Source organism: Furipterus horrens, unplaced genomic scaffold, assembly GCF_987537825.1.
Source record: "Furipterus horrens unplaced genomic scaffold, mFurHor1.1.pri manual_scaffold_17, whole genome shotgun sequence".
NCBI classification, from domain to species: Eukaryota; Metazoa; Chordata; class Mammalia; order Chiroptera; family Furipteridae; genus Furipterus; species Furipterus horrens.
In genome coordinates this window covers 95,361,695-95,384,615 of record NW_028327187.1, presented here as the reverse complement: position 1 = coordinate 95,384,615, position 22,921 = coordinate 95,361,695, and the positions used below count along the sequence as shown (strand labels likewise).

General features: G+C 40.6%; 1 protein-coding gene and 1 pseudogene across 1 annotated transcript; one reads left to right on the top strand and one right to left on the bottom strand.

The window, feature by feature from the left end:
- LOC149991637 (small ribosomal subunit protein bS1m pseudogene) overlaps positions 1-16,120 on the bottom strand; it is a 58,952-nt pseudogene extending 42,832 nt beyond the window's left edge.
- Positions 16,121-20,359: 4,239 nt separating this feature from the next.
- LOC149991636 (melanoma-associated antigen B16-like) lies at positions 20,360-21,824 on the top strand. Its single transcript, XM_090264648.1, has one exon. The coding sequence runs from the start codon at positions 20,418-20,420 to the stop codon at positions 21,405-21,407; it is 990 nt and encodes a 329-aa protein (XP_090120774.1). The 5' UTR covers positions 20,360-20,417; the 3' UTR covers positions 21,408-21,824.
- Positions 21,825-22,921: the final 1,097 nt, after the last annotated feature.

Here is a 22,921-nt window from a genome sequence, read left to right as displayed (position 1 = left end):
AGGTACAGTATTCTTGTTTGGTAGTGTTTTTTTTTTTTTCTCTACAAACACATTGAATATATGATCCCGCTCCCTGGTGGCCTGCAAGGTTTCTTTTGAAAATTCAGCTCATCATCTTATGAGGGGAGTTCTCATATATGTGACAAGTTTCTTTTTCTTTGCTACTTTCACAATTCCCATTTTGTCTTTGGCTTTTGAAAATTTGATTATACTGCATCATGATGTGGATTTCTTTAGATTTATATTATTTGGTGTGTTTTTGAGATTCTTGGATCTAGATGTCCATTTATTTACTCAAACTTGAGGACTTTTCAGCCATTTTTTAAAAGTATGCTTTCTTGTCCATTTTCTCTCTCTTCTCCCTCTGGGACTTCCATATGTATATATTGGTCTGCTTGATTCAGTCCCATAAGGCCCTTAATCTTTCTTCACTCTTTTTTATTTCATTTTGTTTTTGCCCCTATGAATGACAGAATTATTTCCAATGACCTATCTTTGATGTCCCCAATCTTTTCTTCTGCTTGATATAGTCTGCTACTGAATCGCTCTAGTGAATTTTTTAGTAGTTAATGTGTTCTTCAGCTCCGTGATTTCTGTTTGGTACATTTTTATATTTTCTATATGTTCATATATTTTTCTTGACCTCAGTAAGTATCTTTATGACAGTTATTCTGAATTCCTTCTCAGGTAAATAATATAACTGTTTATTTAAGATTGGTTTCTGGAGATTTAATTTAACCCTCTGTTGGGACATTGCTGGTATGTTGTGATCTGTGTCACTGCCAGTCACACCTGGGCAAATGGGGTGGTACCCTGCAGTGGCCTTGATGCCCCACTGTGGCCTCCATGCCCCGCTGTGGCCTCCATGCCCTGCTGTGGCCTCTGGGCAAGACAGAAACCAGTCCTCTGGGGTTCCTGCTATGAAACGTTGGAGCCCTATACATGTTAACCAAGCCTTTTCCTCCCCTGGGCGTAGCTGATTGGGAGTCTCTTCCTGATTGTATGGTAATAAGCCAGAGAAAGGGACTCCAGTGAGTGGGTGTCCTGAAACTCACCACTGGCTTTTGAGTCTGGTTTTGCATTCACCTGGGATTTAGGAGCCTTTTAATTAGTTTATAGATTTCCCACAAAGAGAGTTTGTTTATGAATTGTTGCGGATTTGGTGAGTTTTTGAGAATGACAGTCATCATTTCTTGACATCTCTTTTTTTTCTAGTTGTTTGCTTAGTTTTTTTTAAATTACATTTTATAGATTATATTGTCACAATAGTTCCATTTTTCCCCTTTGCTCCCCCCCCTCCCAGCACCCCCTTCCCCAGCAATCCCTCCCTTCCCCAGTCCATGTCCATGGGTCTTGCATGCAATCTCTCCAGTTTCTCCCTTTCCTATGTTATTATTATTTTAGAATTCATTAATTGATTTCTTTTTATAACAATAAAAAAGTAACATCCCCCCCCTTCAGACTTTAGACTCTTTATAATCTTATAGAGGACAGTGGGTGATGGTCTCCTGTTCTTTTAGCTGCTTCAAGCTGGGCGTGGTCGTCGTCCTACCTACCCTCGGGTCCAGAATTCCCTAATAAGAGTGGGAGTGTTGGGGGGAGGGTGGCCTTCCCACATGGGGAAGGATCATGCAGACTCCAGGTCAGTTGGCTGTCCCTGGACAACGGTGTGCTTAATTTAACTGGCTGGCATCCTTGTTGTATTCTGGGGGCAACAGATTTGGCAACAGGGTTAGAAGGCATCATTCAATCCATAACCACTAGAGGACAAAAGGCAGGTATTAATTTTTCAATGTCCCCAATTAGGGAAAAAAGAAGGGCTTCTTTGGAGGAAAGTGTGCAAGGCAAATCATATCTGTCCAGAACCCTTTTGTCCACTATATTTAGCTTGGGCTGAGGGAAATATTTTAGGTTTCCCCCCTCTTAGACCTCTGGGTCTTTTCTGTCCAAGCCATTGGAATAGAAAAGAAAAACCTGTTTTAAGGTGAAGCCCACAGACCATCTCATTCTTCACCAACCCAGCCACTTGGTTCAGCCAAACTGTTCCGTCTCAGGAGGCAGCGATACAGACAGGATTAAGTGTGGCCTGTACATACAGACAATCACTCAGGTAGTGAGATCCTAGGCTTATGCCCTTTGAAAACAGAAAACACATGTTAATTCATGTAATATAAACCACAAACCATTCTCTAAATCTGTAGGACTGTCTTAATGGGAAGACATCCAGTTGCAAGGCACTTGACATTCTTCTTGCCTGTAAATTAAGCATCTTTGATAATACCACATAGTTTAACTTTCAAATGAAAAGAAACTTTATTTTTTTTTTGTTTTTTAAATGTATTTTATTGATTATATTGTTACAATAGTTCCAATTTTCTCCCCTTTACTCCCCTCCACTCAGCATCTCCCTCCCCCAGCAATCCCCCCCAAGTCCATACCCATGGTTCATAAAAAATAACTATCCCTCCCTCTCAGATATTAAGACCCTTTATAATCTTATAAAGGACAATGGGCGAAGGTCTCAAGCTCCTCTAGCTGCTTCAAGCTGGACATGGTCATCGTCCTACCTACCCTTGGGTCCAGAAATCCCTAATAAGAGTGGGGGTGTGGAGGGGAGGGTGGCCTTCCCTCATGGGGAAAGATCGTACAAATGAAAAGAGACTTTAATGACGGTTAGCTGTATTACTTTATAGTCTACCAATGGGCATTGTGATTTTCCTTGGGTCACAATTTTTCTCCCTAAGCTTACCCCCCTTGTCATTAAAGGAACTGTATTAGGTCCATTTTTAATTTATCCTGTTCATTTGCATGAACTCAACAGGAGCAGCAAATGATCACTTATGATCTTTAAGTCCGCTTTGCTGGAACTTACACACGAAACATTTAGGGTGACCTTCAGTCTGCCCTTCAGGGCGCAGAAGTTGAGCCATGTATTTGCCATTCATCCTTATCTGTAGACACCTGTCTTTTCCATGTCCTTCAGGTTTTCTGTTGTGCTTTAAGGTCCCTTTTAGCCATCTCTCAGGAAAGCAACCTTCATTCCTTCCATGGAAAGATTGCTATGGACCACACATCCAACCAAGGTACCAGGCCTTTTATCTCGTGGGCTTTTATTACCTTCTAAGGTCACCCTTGGTTCCTCAGGGCTTTTGGTAACAATCAGAGCCCAAGCATGTCTCTTTTAGGCATGACATTCCAGTCAAAGTCTTGGTCGACAAGACCTCTATTAACAACTGGTCTTATTATTTTCATGCAAAGAACCTTATGTCGTTACTTACTTCTTCAGGGTGCCAATTTCTGGAGGGACCAGGTAGGGAGAAAAATATACAGTGTGAAGGAAAATCTTTGTCCTTCTAGTATTCACAAGAATTGCATTTCCATTCTTTATATTTTCTCTTTTTTCCCTCCCACTAAAGAGGAAAAGAAAAAAAATTGTTTTTCTATTACATTTGTCCCACATTTTTTTTCTATTGCTTCCCCGCTCCCTCCCCACCCTTTCTCCTACAGTCAGTCCCCACCCAGTTGTCCATGTCCGTGGGTCATTTATACATGTTCTTTGACTAGACCATTCCCCTTCTTTTCCCCTTCTCTCCCTCCCCCCTTCCCCCTTGCCATTGTTAGTCTACACCTTGTTCACATACCCCTGTGTCAATTTTGCTCATTTTTTCGTGTTGTTCATTAGTGTCCTGTAATAAATGATAGCATAAGGTATTTTTCTTTCATTGCCTGGCTTATTTTGCTAGGCATAATTCTCTCCAGTTCCATCCATGTTGTTGCAAATGGTAGGAGTTCCTTCTTTCTTTCTGCTATGTAGTACTCCAGACACCTATTTTTGATGAAATATTTTTAAAGATTAAAAATGTCCTGCATTTAACATCTTAAATAGATCTTATTTCACTAATCCAGTAGTTTGGTGTTATTAAATTCTTACCATGGTATTTATATTTCTTTCATTGAAACCATGGAAGATATATTTTCAGTAAGTTTCAGTGAAATTTTGGGAAAAATAAATAATTTTTTAATTGGACAACTGATGGTCATATACTACCTCAGTTAATCTTCATCATAGTCTTCTTATATATAGTTATAGAGGTGAACTTGAAGCTAAAAAGGCAAAAATACTTAAACCACGTGGTTAGTAAGGGATAGAACTAGAATACATACAAGTTTATGCAGTAATTTATCTTCTTTCCAATGAAGCAGATGGGTCCCTATATGTTAAGACAGACAGACAGACAGTGGGATAGAAATATAAAGACACAGAGAGAAAGACAGAGAGAGAGAACTTTAAAAATTTTTTTAAATTATTTGCTAAGTTGAAAGAGTATATGGAATGTAATTTTTTCTAATTTGCTAATATGTTTATGCTAAGGTTGATAGTAAAATTAATGTGCACCGCTGAAAAATGGTACACTTACTGATAACCTGGTACCTTAATCTAATATCATACAGTTTCAAGGTATTTTAGATGATCACATTCACACCCTGTATACAATAGGAGGCTAAGTAAAACTTCATTGCACAACTAAAAAGTTTTACATCTGTGCATAGAATCAGTTCATTTCACCTGACTTTATCCAGCCCACAATTTAGCTTCCCAGTGCTTTGATGTGTACCATGGGATAGACAATACACTACAGCCTTCAAATAAATGGTATATTCCTAATATTGAGGGTTCTAAAACAGCTTTAAATATTAATCCTTTTATAGAGTCAGTAAATCTATGTAGTTAACGTGCTGTGAGTACCATTGATTACCATTTATCAAGGGCTGCTCTACCCATACTTAATGAGCAGGCACACAGAGAATGAAAAAAATGTGTGTAAGGTAAGACATTAGTCACATGAATATCAACTCTGCCTACACCCAGTACACAAAGATGCTGACTCAAAAAAAAGTATTGATTTCTCTCTTTTGCTTCTTTCCACATTTGCACAGCTGATCATATCTTCTCCCTTCACCTTAGAGGTATCTGTTCAGTTTCTTCCTACTGTACTCAGAAAGGTTTTTCATCAAGTTTCAACCAACTTCCACTATGCTAACATATGAATTTATTCTTAGAACAAGTCAAATTAATTAAACTTCAAAATCAATAAATATTTAAATAACTAAATTACTTGAATCAAGCAGAATCTACCCAGATTTAAAAGATAGGTATAATGTCAATGCCAATTTGCTGGCACTTATGTTAAATTTCTGGCTTCACTTTTATTACTCTACTTTTTATGAACATAAATGTAAAAATTTATAGTGTGTGATTTTGCACATAATGTTATTTTTCACTCCATTTCATCTGTACAGTATGCTTGAATAATCATTTTTAAAAGCAACAATTGTTCATTTTTTTTTAAATATGCTTTATTGATTATGCTGTTACAGTTGTCCCAATTTCTCTTTCCTTTGTTCTCCTCCACCCAGTGACCCCCCTCCCTCAATTTGTCCGCCCCTCCTTAGTTCATGCCCATTGGTTGTGCACATAGTTCTTCTCAACATCTTCCTGTCTACTCCATTCCTTCCTACTATGTTTAATTCCTGTACCATCTCCCTCCTGTTCCCCCCTTCCCCCTCCCCGCTGACCTCCCCCCAAAATGTTCCCCATACCTAAAATTCTTTTTCCACTCTCATTGCCTACTTAGTATGCCTTTGTTTTGATTCCCTGGCTTCTGTTGTTGATTGTCGTGATACAGTTTTCATTTTAATGTTCATGGTTTTGATCCTCTTTCCCCTAAACAAGTCCCTTTAACATTTCATATAACACTGGTTTGGATCTGATGAACTCCTTCAGTTTTACTTTGTCCTGGAAGCACTTTCTCTGCCCTTCTATTCTGAATGACAGCTTTGCTGGATAGAATAATCGTGGTTGTAGGTTTTTGCTTTCCATTACTTTGAATATTTCTTGCCAGTCTCTTCTTGCCTGCGGATCTCCTTTGAGAAATCAGCTGATAGTCTAATCAGGACCCCTTTGTACATAATTCTCTACTTCTCTCTTGCTGCTTTTAAGATTCTCTCTTTATCCTTAATTTTTGACATTTTGATTAGCATGTATCTTGGTGTGGTTCTCCCTGGGTCATATTTTTTGGAACTCTCTGTGCTTCCTGGACCTGTAAGTTTACTTCCTTACCCAAGTTAGGGAAGTTCTGCTTCATTATTTTTTCACATAATTTTTCAATTTCTAGCTCTTCTTCTTCACCTTCTGGCAACCCTATAATTTGGATGTCCATTCGCTTATACCTGTCCCAGAGGCTTCTGAGCTTCTCCTAATTTTCCTCACTTTTGTTTCTTCTTTCTGCATTGGTTGACTGTTTGTTCCTTCCCTATGTTCCAATTTGTTGATTTGATCCCTGGTTTTCTTTCCCTCACCACTAGTTTCGTATGTGTTTTCGTTCATTTCAGCAGGACTAGCCTTCATTCCTTCCCCATCTTGTTTAAGATCTGCTGTTAGGTCTTTAAGCATTCATATAACCAAAGCTCTGAACTGTGCCTCAGAAAGATTTTCTATCTGCTGAGCCTTTAGATTGCATATTTGCTGACTGTTCAGCTGCATTACTGGGATCTCTATCATGATCTGTGGATCCTGACAGTTTTGTGTTTACCTTTGCTTCCTGGGCGGGGCTGTCACACCTCCTATGCTATAGGGGGTGGAGCCCTGTGCACTCGTCACAACTGGGCAACCCTTCTTACCACACTGTAGCATTTTGTGTGAGGGCAGGGGTGCAAATGGATTCCTGCCATTCACTCTCTGCTGAGAAACTGGGAGCCTCCTCCTCCGTCCCCACCCTCTCTGGCCCTCACAGTCTGAGGCAATGGGGGTCTGCCTTCCCCAGAGTTGGAATTATGAGCTGACAGGTCTGGACTGCAGCTGGGGGTGCTCCCCGGGAGCTTCTTGCTTCCCCTTAAATGTGGGTGTCTGTGCTCACTGCCGTCCCACTGCCATCGCTGCACGTGCTACCGCCAGCACAGCTTGACCTCTCTGCCCTGGCTTCGCCCCTCCTACCTGTCCGGACAAGCAGCACTTCTTTATAACTTCATATGTTGGACTTCATGTAGCTTAATTTTCTGGAACTTCTGGTTATTTCTGGTTTTGCAGTAGTTTTATTCCTTCTTAGTTGTGGAGGGCGATGAAGCATGTCATTCTAAGCTTCCATCTTGGCCAGAATTCTGGTTTTTCATTTTCTGAGTATGCCACACACCAGTCTATGAATTTTATCCATGCATTCTCACCACAATACTACAGTGGAAGTATTGTTTTCAACCTAATTTTATGGATCATGAAACTGAGACACAGAGAAATCAAGATCAAGCAAGTAGTAAGAGGTTGAGTAGAGACCTGAACACAAGATATTTGGCTTCTGCTTGTCTTCATAACATTTCAAAGCTACCTATAGTTTGCCTAGTAATTTTAACTCTCTTAATGCTCATGAAAAATTTAGATAGCATTTTGAGGTTACTGTTATTCATTTTCACTTTGTCTTAATGGGGAAGTAATTCAGTAGTGGAATGAACTTTGTATCTTGGAGAACACCAAAGAGGTCCAAAAAATTTTGGCATCTTGGAGGCAGTAGAATCAAATATAATACAGGAGTCTTGAAATCAGTGCAAGGCCTATGGATGACTGACACGTTGTCTTTTCCAAAAATGTTTAATTTACTTTTAGAAGAATTGTTGCTGAGACTAACAGATATTTGACTAATACATGATCTGAATCAAATATTCTTTACTGTCCAAAAAGTAAAAAGAAAATAAAAACAAAATACTAATCCTCATATGGAAGGGGAAATATAGAAGAAAATTTATTTTACACAGGGAGCTAGATCAGCATGCTGATGATCAGTTCTGAATCTAATTGCTGTAGAAAATAATAGTTTAGAAGTTGAAAGTAAAATTCTTCACCAAAAAAATTTAAAAAATCAAGCCCTGATTGGTGTGGCTCAGTGGATTGGATGGCATCCCACAAACTGAAAGTTTACCTGTTCAATTCTCTGTCAGGGCACATGTCTGGGTTGTGGGCCAGGTCCCCAGATGGGAGCATTCAAGAGACAACCTACTGATATTTCTCTCACACATTGATGTTTCTCTCCTCTTTCTTCCTGTCTTCCCCTCTCTAAAAATAAATGAATAAAATATTTTTTAAAAGGAATCAAACAAGTAATCAACTCAGAATTTTTTTTCTTATATTTATTTACTTATTCTTTTTAGAGGGAGAGGAAGAGAGGGAGGAAGAGAGGGAGAGAGACATCAGTGCATGGTTGCCTCTCTCGCGTCCTCATCTGGGGACCTGGCTGGAGTCCTGGCCTGCAACCGAGGCATGTGTCCTGACTGGGAATCAAACTGGTGACCTTTTGGTCCACATGCCAGTGTTCAATCTACTGAGCCACACCAGTCAGGGTCAACTCAGATTTTTTGTGGACCAATTGAGTACTGGTGCTTGATTTCATGAGCATCTTCTTCGAAGTTATAACAAATCCCCAAAGATTTGTCTGAAGCTGGACTTGAATCAATAATACATCCTTTCTGCTGTTGATTCCAGTCTCCTTCAACCTTTTCAATATATTGCTCTAAACGTTGCGATTTTTTTCCTGCCCCTTTCATCCTTGAATCATACGTGTCTTCTTCTTTTATTTGATTCATCTAATTGGCACTCTTTTCAAATGAAAAAACAGTTCATTGCAAAGTGTTAATTGAATGAAGTTTTGAAAATACATGATATACCATGCAATTGCAGACATCTAAAAAAGTTTTTTAAAATAAAACTTCAGGGTTTGTTTTTCTATGTTTAAGAGTTTGAACTAACTTTTAACCATTAGGAAAAGAAAACTGAGGGAAATGGCAATGGGTTATCATCTGCTTCATTTTTTCTAGTTTGGATTCATGTAAAGGTTTCTGCATTTCAAAAGTCTTTAGGCTAGAGTTGTTCTGTGCAAATTTTGAATCTTGAAGCTAATTTGGCTGAGACATCACAAGTGCGCATATCATAAACTCATATTATGCTACCAGGGTCCCTAAATAAGATTGCATTACTGCATATCAGAAAGTAAAGAGTGGGTTGGGGGAGGGTGAATTGAGTACAGGGGTCAAATATATGGTAAGAGAAAGAAACTAGATTCAGGGTAGTGAGCCACACAATAGAGTATGCAGATATTGAATTATAATGTTACACACCTGAAATTTATATAATGTTATTAACTAATATTGCCTCATAATTTTTTAAAAAATGATACAAACAGCAGAAACAGCAAATGTGGAAATTGGATGTTTTCTTTGGTCTCAAACATTATATTCTGATTTTTTTTTGTTTTCAGTTATTCCATTATTAATTTTCAAAAAGTTAGAATTATTTATTGAATTCTTACTTGATTGTTAGACTCTCTTCACCTAAAGGTCAGAATAAGAAAAATGAAGAAGATATAAAATCAGAATTTTTTAATAACCCAGCAAGAGTCTATGATTCCCTCTGCTGGGTCTTTTTGATAAATGTCTTGACACCCCTCATATCAAGAGTGGAATTTCCCCAGAAGCCTATCTATGGGTGGCCCTGCTCTGCAAACATGGCTATTCTGATCACATGTGCAGATATCTTAGGTGTGTCTACTTGCCAGATGTGTCTGCTCTGAGCACATGGGCAGATACATTAAGTGTGTCTCCTTGCCAATGTGTCTAGAGCTTCTTAGGTAGTTTCCCTCTTGCACCAAAGTATCATGGTTGACTGACAGCCATTTTGGATGATGTGGGTGACTACACTTTGTTTTATATATTTTATGCTATCTTGATCAGACCAATGCCATTTTATTGGTCCTGCTCTCTACAATAGAGTGTTCAACAGAGGCCAGATCACTCTCATAGTTGAGAGACTAAAGCTTGGAATGCAAAATGGGTCTTAATAGTTACTCTTGAATCATTGATAAAATAGAGAGGAACATTTAACAGAAGTAAGGGAGGTGTTTTGGGTCTTTTCAATGCATTTGATGACAAGTTGCAAAATAATTGTTTGACATACTCAGTTGTAAACACATGCTACTTTCCATGATAAAGCAATGATAACTCCAACAGAGGAACTGAGAAACCAGAGACTGGCCTTCAGAAAACTCTTTGAAAGCATTAGAAATGTAATCCAGGAATTCACAATATTTGCCCAATAAGATTTCACAATAATGTGGTCCAGGGACTGTTTTGTACCTTTCATTTTTCCTGTTATTAAACAGCAATATCTATAATTATTGTCCTATACCTGTCCCAATATTATATCTTGGGAGTGTTGGTCCAAATAATTTTTTTGTTTTACTTTGGAGGTCCACAAATAGAGAAGTATTGTGCCCCAGTTGGTGTACTTCACTACATACTCTCTAAAAGCCTCAACTGTACACGAGTCTTATTCAAATGATGAGATTTAGATCTTAAATAGCTGGTATAGTGGATTCAAGACTTTGAGTGATCTTGGGAGGTGAATGTATTTTGAATGAAGAAGAGACTTGAATCACTGAGTTTTGAACAAAATTTGTGGTGGACAGAATCTAAGTAGACACCATGATCCTGATGTTTTGATATATAATCTTCCTATTGAGTGTGAAAAAGGCCTGTGACTTGTTTTGAACCAACCAATGGGGAAAAATTGATGATATGCCACACCATGATTACATTACATTTTATATTATGTGTCAAAAAAGATGGGGCATCATTCATTTGATTATAGACACTGCATATGACTCCATTTTGCTAGAAGACTTGCTTTCATTCTCCTGTTGGCATTGAAGTAGAAATCTGCTATGCTGAGAACGTCCAATGGAGAGGGCCACAAAACTGGAAATTGCAGTTTACTTTTAAGAACCATTCAAACTGATTTTGCAAAAGGCGGGTGGGGGGAGGGACTAAGCTCTCAGTTCCATGGGCAATAAAAAGTGAATTCTGCCAAAAAACTGATTGAGCTTGGCGGTGGATTTTTCTGCAGACAAGCCCTCAGATTCTAACACAGCTTTAAACACCTTAATTTACAGTGGGGATGACCCTGCAACAGAGAATGCAGTTGAGCTCTGCTTGGACTCCTAAAACACAAAAACCTATGAGAAATTTGCATGTTTATTTTTAATTGGTAAGGTTTTTGGTGATTTGTTACACAGCAATATAAGAATCATTTGTATAGTTCCTCAGGAATTAACTCTTTTGTTCCTTTTACTCATTCCTATATTTCATATTTGAAACCTAAAATGATTACCTCATGACAAGCAGAAATCGATAAGCAGGAGTTGTTCCCTGACTATCCAGTGTGAGGGCAGCTAGAATGAAGTATGTGTATGTGGGCCAGAGTTAGGTGTGCACCTTGCTCTGGACTAGTGATTATCCATGACTGACAAGATGACCAAGATAGTGCTGATCCTGTTCAAGTTCTCTCTCAGCTCATGACCCTGTGGACTTATTTTGTGGAGTCCTCTTTGACATGTAAGCAATGATTGTCAGCCTAATGTCTTTCAAACTAGGTGCCCAAAGTGCCATTTGGATCATGAAAGGCCCTCATTTAGACACCTCCAGAACACATCCTCCCAAGATTGGTGATAATTTATTTTCTAGAGCATGAAGTACTCTCTCTAGATTCACTAAAAACTGCCTGCCCACTGTGTAATCAGCTCAGGATTCCAGATTCTTGCCCTCTCAGCAAGTAGAGAGAACTGTCCCTTTGCAGTTAAATACTCCAACTTCTCATCAGGGGCCTCTATAGGAGGGACTCTAAATTAAACTGCAGGATATGCAGGACACTATAACTTGGTCAAAAAATGAGAGAAACCCACTCCTCCAATTTCCTCCCTCACAGAAGGAATATCTAAGTGGAAGAATAGGTAGGAAATGCACTTAAGTCAATAATGTCCTCTTGGTTCTCAGTTTATTTGCAATCAATACAATATTTCCTAGTGACTCTTTGGAATAGTACAGTCCAGGTTATAAGCTTTGGAGGTGCCCAGCCACAATAGGGGATGATGTAGTGGGAAGTAAAATGAACAACTCATTGGCTCAGATAGCATTCTCCCAATCCATCAACAATCCTCAATTCCCACTTTTTGAAAGTGAAGGCACAAGAAAGAAAAGTATCTGTAGGACATGGAGGAAAAGATATGCCATTTCTTTTTCTTCCTTGATCGTATGCTTCCAAGTCCTATTACTGACATAATAGATATCCCCAGACTCTTTCACCTGTTACACTCTAGATTGATTGATGGCTTTAATGACTAATGCTCCTGGCTCTCTAATTAGTAATATATGTGAAGATTTTTCTAAAGATTTTATTTATTTTTAGAGAGAGGGGAAAGGAGGGAGAAAGAGAGGAAGAGAAACATCAATTTGTTGCCTCTCACAGGCTCCCAACTAGGGACCCATCCCACAACCCAGGCATGTGCCAAGACATGGAATCGACCCAGCAACCTTTCAGTTCACTGGCTAGCACTCAATCCACTGAGCTACACCAGCCAGGGCTGTGACTTATTAATGCTGTTTCTCTGTTATGTAAGATCTATATCACTGATAATTTATAAGTATTGTCAATGACAAAAGAAAAAAATAAATTATATTAGTTAAATAATATTGTATAAAATATAACTGTAACTTCCGGGCAAGATGGAGGCATGGGCAGACATGCTTCACTTCCTTGCACACCCATAAGAAGGATCACAACTAACCTCAAAACAAAAAACAACCAAAACTGCCAGAAAATTGAACTATATGGAAGTCTGACAACCAAGGATATAAAGAAGAAATATTCATACAGATGGGTAGGAGGGGCAGGGATGGGGAGCTGCAGTGGAGAGGACACAGTGTGAGAGCAGTGAGGCAGCAGCACCAAGGCAGTGGGGGCAGCAGGAAAAACAGGTGGTCCCACATTCACATGTTGCAGATAAAAGCCAGGAGAGACACCTGGGGAGTGATCCCAGCCCCAGGCCAGACCATGCAGCCTAAGGTTCCAGCACTGGGAAAATGAAGCCTCATAGCTTCTGGCTGTGAAAACCAGTGCAGGTTGGGACAGCAGAAGAAACTGCCTGTCTCTCAGAGGAGTCTGTATAGAGGGTCCCCACAGTCCTAGAATGCATGCAAACTCACTCATTGTTGGAACCATCACGAGGGCAACAGCTAGAGGGGTGTTAGTCCCATAGGGGAAGTGGGTGAAGTGACTGGAAATGGGGTGAGTGCTGAGCAAGCAGCATTGTTCCCTCTCTGACCCCTCCCCCACATACAACACCACAAAGAAGTCAACTGGGTTGCCCTGGCAAATAACTAAGGCTTACCCCTTACAATGTACCAAGTGCCCCAAGACAGGGAGCCAAAGTAGCAGCTCTACCTAATACACAGAAACAAACATGGGGAGGCTGCCACATTGAAGAGACAAAGAAATATGGCCCAAATGAAGAACAGATCAAAACTCCAGAAAAATGAACTAAGGGAAATGGAGATAGTCAACCTATCAGATGGAGAGTTCAAAACACTAGTGATAAGAATGCTCAGAGAACTCATTGAGTATAGCATACGCATAAGGGAAGAAATGAAGGCTATACTAAGTGAAATAAATAATAATCCACAGGAAACCAATAGTGAAGGGAACGAAGCCAGGGTTCAAATCAAGGATTTGGAATGTAAAGAAGAAATAAACAGTCAACCAGTAAATAATGAAGAAACAAGAATTTAAAAAAATGAGAGAATAAGAAGACTCTGGGACATTTCCAAATGTGCGAACATCTGAATAACAGGGGTGCCAGAAGGAGAAGAGGACGAGCAAGAAACTGAAAACTTATTTGAAAAAATAATGAAAGAAAAGTTGCTTAATTTGGTGAAAGAAATAGACATACAAGTCCAATAAGCACAGAGAGTCCAAAATAAGTTGGACCCAAAGAGGACCACACCAGGATACATAATTAAAATGCCAAAGGGTAAAAATAAAGAGAGAATATTAAAAGCAACAAGAGAAAAGAAGAGAATTACCTACAAAGGAGTTCCCATAAGACTGTCAACTGATTTCTCAAAAGACTCTTTGCAGGTGAGAAGGGACTGGAAAAAAAGTATCCAAAGTGATGAAAAGCAAGGACCTACAACCAAGATTACTCTATCCAGCAGAGCAGTCATTTAGAATGGAAGGGCAGATGAAGTGCTTCCCAGACAAGGTAAGCTAAAGGAATTCATCATCACCAAGCCCTTATTATATAAAATGCTAAAGGGACTTATTTAAGAAAAAAAAGAAGATCAAAACTATGAACATTAAAATGACAAAAAATACACAACTATCAATAACTGAACCTAAAAATAAAAACAAACTATGCAAACAACTAGAACAGGAACAGAACCACATAAATGGAGATCATATGGAGGGTTATCAGCTGGGAGGGGGAGAATGGAGGAAAAGGTACAAGGACTAAGAAGCATAATTGGTAGGTACAAAATGGACAGGGGAATGTTAAGAATAGTAAAGGAAAAGAAGCCAAAGAATTAACATGCACAACCCATAGACATGAACTAAGGGGGGTGGGTATTGCTGGAGGGAAGGGGAGTACTGGGCAGAAGAGGGGGCAAAGGGAAAAAAATTGAGACAACTGTAATAGCATAATCAATAAAATATACTTTAAAACATATATAGGTGCATAAGAGATTTAACTATTATAAGAGAACATTAGAAATAGTTTACAACAATACTGCAGGATAAACAAATGGAAGACAAGAAAAGATATCCACGTATAGAAGAATTTCAGGTAATAAAGTGAAAAGATATGATAGAATGAGAGAATTAGCATTCTATAGCCCTCAGTGGAGATTGATAATGGTCATCATAATCAGAGTGCCAAGATCGCCAAAAAGAGTGACACACAGACATTATATACCTCTTAATGGAAATATAAAATATTACCTCTAAAGTGATCTTGCCAAAGAGCAAATATATTGATCAAAAAATACTGATCTGACCAGGATTCTTCTTATGCCTACTAATGACTGTTTTGCTGAGTGTCATTGTATTGTTTTGTGTATTATAGTATATGCCTAGAAAGTCAATGAAAATGATTGATTATAAATATCATACTTTAAATTTGAATACCCAAGTGAAATGCTATATTTTTAGAAAAATATAAATCTCAAAGACAGACCCTTAGAAATAGAAAATTATAATTGAAGATTAGAAAGTGAAAGTCCAGTCCAAAATCTCCCAGATCAGATCAGGTACAGAAACCAGTTGCACACTATAATCAGGCAAAAATTAATCAGCATCTTAGGTAAGATTTTCCTAATCAGGCAAAAAGATATGAAATTACCCCACAATGCTTCACAAGCTAAGTCTCCTTGATATAGACCTCATAGATGGGGAGACCAAAAGAAAATATTTCAGCCAATCCCACTCCACTGTTCAAAGCTGGACAGGAACACATAGCCAGACCGATGTTAAGAACAGCAAAATAAAAGAGAAGTATAATAACTAAACAGCTATGGTACATTTACACATTGAAATACCACTTGCACATAAAAAGGAAGAAAATTTTACCCTTTGCGACAGCATGGATGCACCTGGAGACAATATGGTAAGTACAATAAGTCAGTCAGAGAGAGACAAGTATCATATGATTTCACTTATATGTGGAATCTAATGAACAAACTGCACTAATAAGCAAAATAGAGACAGACTCATACAGCAAGATGACAGCTCTGGTGGGGTGGGGTTGGAGGGATATAGCAAAAAGAAAAAAGAAAGAAAGAACTCACGGACACGGAAACAGTATAGTGATTGTGGGGCGGGAGGGTGGAGGTAGAAGAGGGTAATAGAATGATAAATGGTAATGGATAAAATATAATAAAAACAATGTAAAAAATAACTAGCAAAAAGAGATAACAAAGAGATGACATACAAAGAGAGAATATTCATCATCTGTATATGATTTCTGCATATTGCAATGTTGAATAACCTCAAAAACCCAGCAGCTTCCAAAATATTCACCTCAGTCCCTCCCTATAAAAAGTAAGTTTTTAGAAAAGAATTTACATGAGACTAAGCCTGACTGTTGAAGAGAAGGAATACATCGCGTGATTTTTCTTCAACAGCCCACCAGCTGTCCTGGGCCCTGCCTACCTTGTGCTCCGACTTTGTCCTTTGACATGAAGACTGGGACATGACTTACTCCAAGCTCTGCAAGGCTTGCTTGTGATAAGGAAACTCATCCACAGTTCGCTGGGATGTGGCATTTCCTAGGAGGCCTTAGTCATGAGAATGGCGACCAAAAGAGAGAAGCCCCACGAGTGAGGACAGAAGAAAGCAGAACCAGAGAATAATGGGGGTGGGGTGGGGTGGTCAGAGATGGGCCAGTACCTGTTTCAGCCCTAAAAGGCCCAGGCAGGACGAATTCCACGGACCGAGAGATGTCACGCAGAAGACTGTGAGCCGGAAAAGCAACCGCCTGCTCCGCTATGAACCTGGGGAGAAAGTACGGAGCTGCGCGCGCAAGGCCCCACCCCTGCGTTTGTACCCAGAAGCCTCAGGCAGAGATAACCGGATATCCCGCCCCCTGACTTCCTTCAATCTGGTGGCTGGGGGGGCTTCGATTCGAGGCACATATTCTTCTCCACGGCAGACGGAAGGGGCCCAGTGCTGCCAAGTGTAAGGTGAGACTTTAAAGAGGGACTAAGGGCAGCACCCACCAGAGAAAAGGGGAAGCCCCGCGCGATACGAGCCCTGAACCCCTCCTTGGGAAGACCCTTTCAGGGCTCTGAGAGGGCCTACCCCACATTTCCTCCTTATCAAGCAGCTGAGAGGACGGTCTGTCTGCGGGCGCAAAGTTGGGGTGGGGCGGGGCGGTATGTGTGCGGCTGTCATGGGGCGGTGAAAGGCTGGGGATTGGTGGAGGTGGTAATAGTCTTGGACTACCAGTCGCCGTGAAAAGGCCCTTGAGCGAGGACACAGAGGGGATGAACCTCCGGACATGGCAGCCTCCCTGAGACTAGGCCTCTTCCTCAACCTTGGGAGGCCCCTAGCAGGGGTGCCTAGAAGTACCGTTGACTAATTTCAGCCTCCAGGGTATGAGGAGCATGAGGCCTTAGGCTGAGGTAGGTGGTGTCATGTCAATCAATCAAGGAGTCTCAGGCCCTGCGCAATTTGGGGTTGGGGCAGAGGCGACCATGGGGAATACTTAGGGTTCCACCAAAACCGGGGTAGAGGGTGTGGTGCAGTGTCTAGCCACATTTTTCAGCACTGGTAGTCCTGTGTATGAGGTGTCTCCTCACTTCTATTCTGGGGTCTCAGAGAGATGGGGCCTCAATTGGAAGGTGGGGCCTAAGGCAATAGAGTGCAGCGGGGCACACGCCCAGCCTGTATTAATTTGAAGAGGCATGCGAGGACTGTAGGACTAACCAACCAATGGCACAGGGCACTCCACAGAGGCCTTTTCCCTGCTGTCAACCCTGAATGGTCCAGGGAAGGGATGGCAGCCAGAGGCCACCCCTCCTTTGCTATTCTGAGTCCCAGAGGTGAAGAATTTGTTCAGAATAGATTATTCAGCAGAAGGAGCCCTACGCCCTGGCAGGTGTCATTGAGTTATGTCTGAAGGGCAAACTCACTACATAAAGGGTGGTCTCAGGGTCCCAGGGAACCCTTGGCAGATCCCAAGCCACCATAGTCTGATGAGACAACCAGTCATTCTCCCATGGTGTTCACTGAGAAGTGAGGCCTTATTGTGATGGGTAAACTCAGGACAAAAGGAGAAGTCCCAGGCCATGCCAGGCTTCCAGGTGATGATCCCAAGACAACACCATCTCATGTCTTTCTTAGCTGTCTCAGTGAAAAGGGACCTTTTTCTGGCAGGGGTGGCTTTATGTGTCAGAAGGTGGGGACTGAGGTCTGAGCAGTACCCAAAGTAAAGACCTTGAGTGAGGGTTAAGTAAACACCTGTCCCATAAGCCAGGAGCCAAAATAACCCTGCTGAGCTCTGTTGTCATCTGAGGGAGGCCCTGGGCAGAGCTGTGAAGCAGAGATATCACCTTCACTGCCTGCTCCTTGAACTATGGGTAAAAATGGTTGTTCTGGGGAAGTGATGTCTAATCTTAGTACCTATAATTAGTCATGGGAAGGACCCCAAAGGAGACTGATGGAAATACCCACTCTAGAACAGAATATTTTCAACAGAGCCCTGTCCTGCTGTCCCACTGGAGGAATTGTCAATGTGACATCCCCTTAATTCATCCTCAGTAGTCACAGGAACAGACAGTGGTGGCAAGTAGGTTTTGTTTTGTTTTTTGAAGCTTACAATTTTAATTAAATTATACTTATTTTCAATATCAAAACACAGTTTGTATTTCCTGATTATAAAAAATAATACATGCTTGTAAGAAACTAATTAAAACATACAGTCATGAATAATGTAGAAAGAGAACATTCTCCAAAACCCCCCACCTTCAAAGACAACCACAGTAAATATTTTGATGTATATCCTATCCTTCCCGAATTTCCTCTATGTGTATCCATTGTTGTTAAATAAAAGAATACATGTTGCAACTCTTATTGAATCATAATTTACATATGACACTATATTTTTATTGTAGTGAAAACTTTGAAATCAGTAAGCAAATGGTAAATTAAATTATAAGGTATCTGTACAGAGGAGTACCTTGCAGCTACTAAGAGATAGATCTATACCCAGTGACAGTGACATATGCCCACAGTATATTGCTAAGTGAGAAAAGCAAGTTGCAGAACAATACATAGCGTTCCAAAGCTTAAGCATTTTCCTCACCATTTTAGCTCATTTTTGTTACTTATATTTGGGCGAATGTACAACTGTCAGATCAGCATGTAGGAGGCCCAAGGTAATCATTCTCTAGGAAGTTTCTTTGCCATTCAGTGGGCCACTTCCTGTGGACCAGCTCTGGCCACCAGCACTCTCCAGTGACATTCTTCGCTACTGTTAGGGTAGCCCTTGGGACCAGCTTCAGCAGGACCACATCCTCCAGCAAGCTCTCCCTACACACAGCTCAGTCCTGAGCCCTCTGGCAGATTTTTCACCACTGCCACCCTGGATGGAAAGTGTCAGACATGCAAATTCTGTCCTATCTGGTAGAAACTGAAATGACTTTCCTTACTCTTTCAGTGAAAAAATAAAGTTTGGGCTCCATTTGAACTTTCATTTGAACATTACTTATTTTGAATACATTTGTGCTATTTGACTTCTTTTTTTTGACCAGTTAAAACATCTGCCTGTTTTTCTCATGAGTTAAAAAATCTCTAGCTTGTGTTTACTTTTATATCTGTATACCAGTAAAGATTTTTTAGTTTTTTGAAAGTATATTTTAACAATGGTAAGAAAGTATGACCAGTTATTAATTTCTTATTGTTGCTGTAATGAATTAACACAAACTTAGTGCCTCACAAAAGCACAAGTCCTAAATGAGTCTCATGGGCTCAAATTGAGATTTCTGCAGAGCTTCTTCCTTCTGGAGGCTCCAGGAAGAAATCTGTTCCTTGTCATTTCCAACTTCCAAAGGCTCCTGGCATCCCCTGGCTTGTGGCAGCATCATTATAACCTCTGCTTCCATGGACACATTGCTCTCACTTCTCACTCTGAATCCTCCAGCATCCTTTGTTTTTTACTTATTTTATTTATTTCAATTACAGTTTACATTCAGTATTGTATTAGTTTCAGGTGTACTTCATAGTGCTTGGACTATCATATACTTTACAAAGTTATCCCCCTGATATTGCCAGTACCCACCTGGCACCATATATAGTTATTACACTATTACTATTTTTCCTATGCTATACTTCACATCCCCATGACAGTTTTGTATCTACCAATCTGTATTTTTCAATCCATTCATCTTTTACACCCAGTCCCCTAACCTAGCTCTCCTCTGGCAACCATCTCTCTGTTCTCTGTATCTATGAGTCTGTTTCTGATTTGTTTGTTTGTGTGGATGTCTACTGGTCTGAACCTCACTTCATACACTCGGGTCTAGGAAGATGGCAGTTTTGGTCTAGAAAAGACTGAAAGGAGATGTGACTTGGTTTAGGGGGACAGCCTTTCTTAGCATGGGGAAGATGGCACAGGCCCTATGGAATGCCTTGGTAATGAACCTGAATGAGAACTGGAGGGACCACCCTCCTCAGAACACAAATGGCTACAGAGCCCAGCTGCACCTGCCTAACCTGCTCACTGTCAAACCTGAGAATTCCTAGCCTGGCTTGGCAGGCTGCAACTTCAGGATTGAGCATTTCTCCTTCTTGTCCTAGGGGGACACAGCAACCAGGAGGTCAGGTGTAGCACTGCTGCCTGGAGAGGTCCATTGGAGGTGGCTTTAATTAGAGCCACCACAGTTGAGCTTAGCAGTTGAGGCCACTCACAGCTTTCTTCTTTTCCTCAGGAAGTGATTCCCCATTGCCTTCCTGTTCACACTCCTGAGTACTGCCGCCTACGGGAGTCATCATGGTTTTCCGTCAGCAGAATCCACAGTGCTCACCTGATCAGCCCCTTCAGACCAGCGGTGAGGCCCAGGACCTGGAGGTTGCACAGATATCCAAGGCTCTGGAAAAGGCCTGTCTGTCCTACCCTCCAACGCCTGGCAGTTTGCAGGAGGCTCCTGATGCTGGTATCCCCAGTACTCCTGAGAGTCCTCAGAGTTTCTGCTCCTCCTCACCTGTCTCCACAGCCACCGCATCAAGCAAATCTTCTGAGGGATCCAGTAGCCAAGAGGAGGATGGTAGCACCTCAGAGGCAGTTCCAGACCCCAAGAATGTGCCCATAGGTGCTGTAGATGCAAAGGTGGCTTTGTTGGTGAATTTCCTGCTGCTCAAGTATCAAATGAAAGAGCCAATAACCAAGAAAGGAATGTTGAGGATTGTCAACGAAGAGTATGAAGACAACTTCACTGAAATCTTCCTGGGAGCCTGTATGCGCTTGGAGCTAATCTTTGGTCTTGATGTGAAGGAAGTGGATCCTGTTTACCACTGCTATGAAATTCTCATCAAACTGGGCCTCACCTACGATGGGATGGCGCACGGTGAAATGGGCGTGCCCAAGACTGGCATCCTGATACTTATCCTGGGTGAAATCTTCATGAAGGACAACCGTGCCACTGAAGAGGAAGTCTGGGAATTTCTGAGTGTGCTGGAGTTATATTCTGGGAAGAAGCACCCCGTCTTTGGTGATCCCAGCTGTTTCCTCACCAAACACTTTGTGGAGGAGGAATACCTGAAGTACCAGCAGGTGGCCAACAGTGATCCTGCACAATTTGAATTCCTGTGGGGCCCGAGAGCCCACGCTGAAACCACCAAGATGCAAGTCCTAGAGTTTCTGGCCAAGGTTCATGGGACTGATGCAAGCTTTTTCACATCTCAGTATGAGGATGCAGTTAATGATGAACGGGAGAGGATTGCCACTGTGGCTATGGATATCCATGGCCCTTGCCAGTTCTAAGACCAAGCCTGGCAGCTCCTCCCACACCTATGGAAGTTAGGGATAGCTTGTCCATGCATTATTTGAAGAGGCAGTTCATGTTCATAGAATTTAGGTCAGCGATGGTGCTGAAAAAGAACACAGTATATATGCCTGTGTTCCTCTTTGATATGTGTAACTTGAAAATCTGTTCTTGTAGTTGGTAATATATGTATTATTCAAATTATTGGTTTTTTAGTATAGATTTAATTGGCTTCAAAACTTCTGAGTTTATGAATGAGATTGGCCATGCATTTAATGCTCTAAGGAGGTTTCATAGTAAGTTTTTATTACTAAAACAAATTGTGTGGCCATCCATCTCATGTTGTCACCTGGAATAAGAAAACATTACATTGCTATAGGCATTTACTGGAAATGTGGAAGAAATCAGTTTTAAGATATTAGGGTTTAAGAAATAGAGTTCAAATAAAAAGATATCAATTTATTATACCTTTTATTTTTGTTTTATAAAATAAAATGATAATATGCTTGAGTTTGCTTAACTTATGTATGTATATGAAATAAATCTTAGTAAATTAGATCCTGTGTTCACTCTTTCTTTTGTACCCCATATTTTATTGAACATTTTGCTGTTTGGAAATCACCACATTAATCCTGGACTTTCTAGGATATACAAGGCCTAGGACCTGTCCTGATAATTTTACTTACAGAATCGGCAATTCTATAATAATAACATTGGGATTTTCTTTAAAGATTATATTTTATTGATTATGCTATTAACAGTTGTCCTGATTTTTCCTCCTTTGCCCCCCTCCACCCAGCACTCCCCGCCACTCCCTCAGGCAATCCCCCCAGCATTGTTCATGTCAGTGGGTCATGCAGATTATCTTCTAATGTCTACAGGGCAAGTAAAATAAGGCAATAACAAGTGAGTGGAGGTGTTTTATATGACACTGTCAAGAATAAATGCCCTAGAGCAAGGAAGTAGAGGGTTTGGGAAAGCTGGGATTCCTTCCAAGACAGTGAATTTTAAGTTAAATGTTAGATGTAGGGCAAGAAGAGTCTGGGCTTGGTGACCAAGAATCAGACCTACAGCTGGTGGGTTGCAGAGTTGAGACTTGAAAACCTGGAGGGAAAAACTGTTCTTCACATTTAACTTTGGGGTCATGGTTGTAAATCTCCACTGGGGCAGGAATGGAAGTTGTTCTGTGATCTTCTCTCTGTGCCATTACAATCTTATGCACATAATCTTCAGGGAGTTCTTGAGAGAGAATGGTGATACTTTTCTGAGATGAGACACCCAGAAGCCACTTTGTTAGCATTTGTTGTCCCCTGGGAAAGCCAGAGATTACTCCATTTAAGGATACTTTAAGTGATATTTTCAGTGAAATTTGGTATAGTCTAAGAAATGCTTATCATTTTTTGATGAGTGTAAAATTGATGAAAATGGGGGTGGTTTGAATGGAACAGAAAACAGGAAGGTGAAAAACTTGTTCTTGTCAGAAATTCTAGGAATTTTGAGATGCATCAGGTGG

What these genes read in the sequence shown, in the direction of transcription:
- LOC149991636 (XM_090264648.1), top strand. Translation starts at nt 20,418, where the DNA reads ATGGTTTTCCGTCAGCAGAATCCACAGTGCTCACCTGATCAGCCCCTT.